The sequence below is a fragment of the Camellia sinensis genome, chromosome 14 (assembly GCF_055761805.1).
Source record: "Camellia sinensis isolate YWXY chromosome 14, ASM5576180v1, whole genome shotgun sequence".
Classification (NCBI taxonomy): Eukaryota; Viridiplantae; Streptophyta; class Magnoliopsida; order Ericales; family Theaceae; genus Camellia; species Camellia sinensis.
The window spans coordinates 13,244,833-13,247,735 of record NC_138974.1 but is presented as its reverse complement, the minus strand read 5'-3'; the positions used below and the strand labels follow the sequence as shown (position 1 = coordinate 13,247,735).

Genomic DNA, 2,903 nt, shown 5'->3' with positions numbered 1-2,903 from the left:
CTCTGTATGAAAGTAAAATTTTACTCTGAAGGGCGAGTAAAATTTGGACTCATCTAAAAGCACAACTACAAGTAAAATTTTACTCTGTATGAAAGTAAAATTTTACTTTGAAATAAGGTAAAATTTTAATATAAAAGTAACATTTTACTCTGAACATAGTAAAATTTTACTGTGAAACCACAAGCTCCTTACATCCATAGACAACCATTTAACGACAAAACAAATCAGAAACTAGAACAGACAACCATTCAAGAACATAGTAAAAATGTCTTTTATTGCAATGTCTCCTGACAAATCTAGTCTAAAAGACTACACTATTATTGCTATGGACTACTTATTGCAGAAGAACTGCATTATTTTCATACTTCTATTATAAAATCAATAATGTCTTTCACGGCAATGCCTCCTTGCAAGTCTTCCTATTATGACCATACTTCTTGCATCTACCACACTGTACTCGTCTTATCTTCTCACCCCTAGATGGGATCCTATTCTTCCTTGGCCTAGCAGGTGGCTTCTTACAAATTGGAGGAAGGACAACAAGATCATCCATAGCTACAAGAGGTTTCTCAACAGTGGGTATTGGATAAATGGACTCAGCATAGCAATCTTTGAACTTGCTAGTGTAATAAAATGGTTCCACATGTGCATACAAATCACCTCCGCTCTTTTGGATAGCAGTCGCCGCGTGAGCACAAAGAAATCCATTCAATTGCCATTGGTAACATGAGCAAGTTCTATTCAAGAGGTCAACGCTAACCGATGGCTGGGATTGAACCTCAAAAACGTGATCACTTGAACAACTAACCAGCCAAGTTCTTCCACTTTTAAGAGCATTTACTAATGTTGAATCCATCTCCGGACAAAGAAAAGTATTCCATTTCTTAGCTTGTTCTCTCATTCTCGACATCAAATCCATGATCTTCAACCTAATTGAATCAATCATCTTTGTAGTGGGCAAATGGCGAGCTTGACGGATCCATGAATTGAAAGACTCTGCCACATTCGAGTGCATTTCACCGTATTTTTGTCCTTTAAAATATGCATTACTCCACTTGTCATAGGGCAAATTGGATAGAAACCCACAAACGATCCTTTTTCCCTCATCTTGTAATTCTTTCAAGCACTGATTAAAACATCCCACTATCGGAGCGTAAGCACACAAAGAAAACAAAAAAACTATTCTACTCCTGAAAGTATTGCTGAAACTTGGACCAGAGAACCTATCCCTCAAATTGGCCTTCAAGTGTTGGAGACAAAAATAGTGGTAAGCAGTAGGTAAAACCTTGGGTAAAGCCTCCAAAAGTCCAGCGCTCCGATCAGATATGAAGGTAATTGGTCTTTCATCCAACAATATATTCAACAAATGCATAAAAAACCATTCCCAACTGTCTGTAGTCTCTGTATCGACAATTGCCAGTGCAAGCGGGAAAAAACCTGAAAAATAACATTTTACAATTAGTAAGTATCTTAAACGAAAAGGACAAATAAAGTAGATTTTTACTCTGAATAACAATAACATGTTAATTTGAGAATAAGTAACTTGTTACTTTGGAATAAACTATAGTAATATCTACCTTGATCCCCATCCTTCGCTGTAGCTATTAACAAGGTGCCTTTATATTTCCCCTTCAGAAAAGTTCCATCGATAAACAATAGAGGACGACAATGCCTAAACCCTTGAATGGAAGCATTAAATGCAACAAAAAACCTCTTGAACCGTCCACTTTGATGGTTATAGTCAAGACGCAAATAGCTACCAGGATTTGTGCTCATCACAATATCCATATACCATCGAATCTCATCATAAGACATAGAGAAATCTCCAAAAGTAGTAGTCCTAGCTTTCTCAACTCCCAACCAAGCGTGATTGTACGTAATGGTGAGCCCGTATTGATCTGTAAATTGACGCACAACATCAATTGGACGAGTTTGGGGATTCCCACGAACTTCATTAACAATCAAACTTGCAACCAAATTTGAACTCATCCTTGAGTTTTTAGAAGTACGAACTGCAGCTCCATAAGTATGCTCATCATGTAGAGTCCTAATGTAGAAAAAATTATTAGCACTTTCCAGAGATGCATGTACTCGCCATAAACAAGCTTTCGACTCCCGCATTGAACACACAGCAGTGACCCGACACTTCTCATTCTTCACATACACAAACTCAAATCCTATCTCAATGGCATATTTACATAATGCAGTCCGAAAATCCTTTGCACCTCCAATAAATCTTTGACCTACATGAGTAATTCCATTCACTCATCCACAAGACAACAAAATCCTTTCTTCATGTTGACAAAACATAGGGAGTAAATCCATTTCATCATCAGTAATGTTGGATCCAGTAGCGTCCCCTGATTCTCCAACTCCATGTTTTCCATTTGAAATGCCCATTTCAGTAATAGTCACATCAACCCGATCAACACCAAGGGGATAAACAAGCGACAACATATTCTGAAAATCAGAATCATCATCAATCATGCATTGCGAATGTCCAGGCAAACAGTACGATAACAGTGTGCAACCACTATTGTCAAACTTCTTCAATTTACAACTTAAGAAATCAGTTAAATCCTTCAACGTGCAGTTTGACACAACCTTGAACACAATGGTACGATCACCATACTTGCATAACAACATAAGAGGTGGAACCATTTTACAAATCTGCAATCAATTAACAGTAAAATTTTACTCTGCATAAAAGTAAAATTTTACTCTGATATATGAGTAAAATGTTACAAAAGGAATATAAAAGTAAAATTTTATTCTGCAAAAAAGTAAAATTTAACTCTGCATAAGAGTAAAATTTTACTCTGAATCTAAGAGTAAAATGTTGCAGCCTGAATTTGAAAGTAAAATTTTACTCACTATAAAAGTAAAATTTTACTCTGTATAAA

The 2,903-nt window shown here is 36.3% G+C and overlaps 1 protein-coding gene across 1 annotated transcript; it reads right to left on the bottom strand.

Moving 5' to 3' along the window:
- Window positions 1-391: 391 nt before the first annotated feature.
- Window positions 392-2,661, bottom strand: LOC114319648 (uncharacterized). The gene is made up of 3 exons (XM_082904624.1): window positions 2,304-2,661; window positions 1,578-2,243; window positions 392-1,437 (listed from the first exon to the last, which is right to left on the bottom strand). The coding sequence occupies exons 1-3, from the start codon at window positions 2,659-2,661 to the stop codon at window positions 392-394; spliced, it is 2,070 nt and encodes a 689-aa protein (XP_082760750.1).
- Window positions 2,662-2,903: the final 242 nt, after the last annotated feature.

Excerpts from the sequence above, each read along its gene's own strand:
- LOC114319648 (XM_082904624.1), bottom strand. The coding sequence starts at position 2,661 with ATGGTTCCACCTCTTATGTTGTTATGCAAGTATGGTGATCGTACCATT. Across the intron at positions 2,244-2,303 it reads GGATTTACTCCCTATGTTTT|GTCAAAGATTTATTGGAGGT; the intron begins GTCAACATGAAG and ends TTACTCATGTAG. Across the intron at positions 1,438-1,577 it reads AGCGAAGGATGGGGATCAAG|GTTTTTTCCCGCTTGCACTG; the intron begins GTAGATATTACT and ends GTTATTTTTCAG.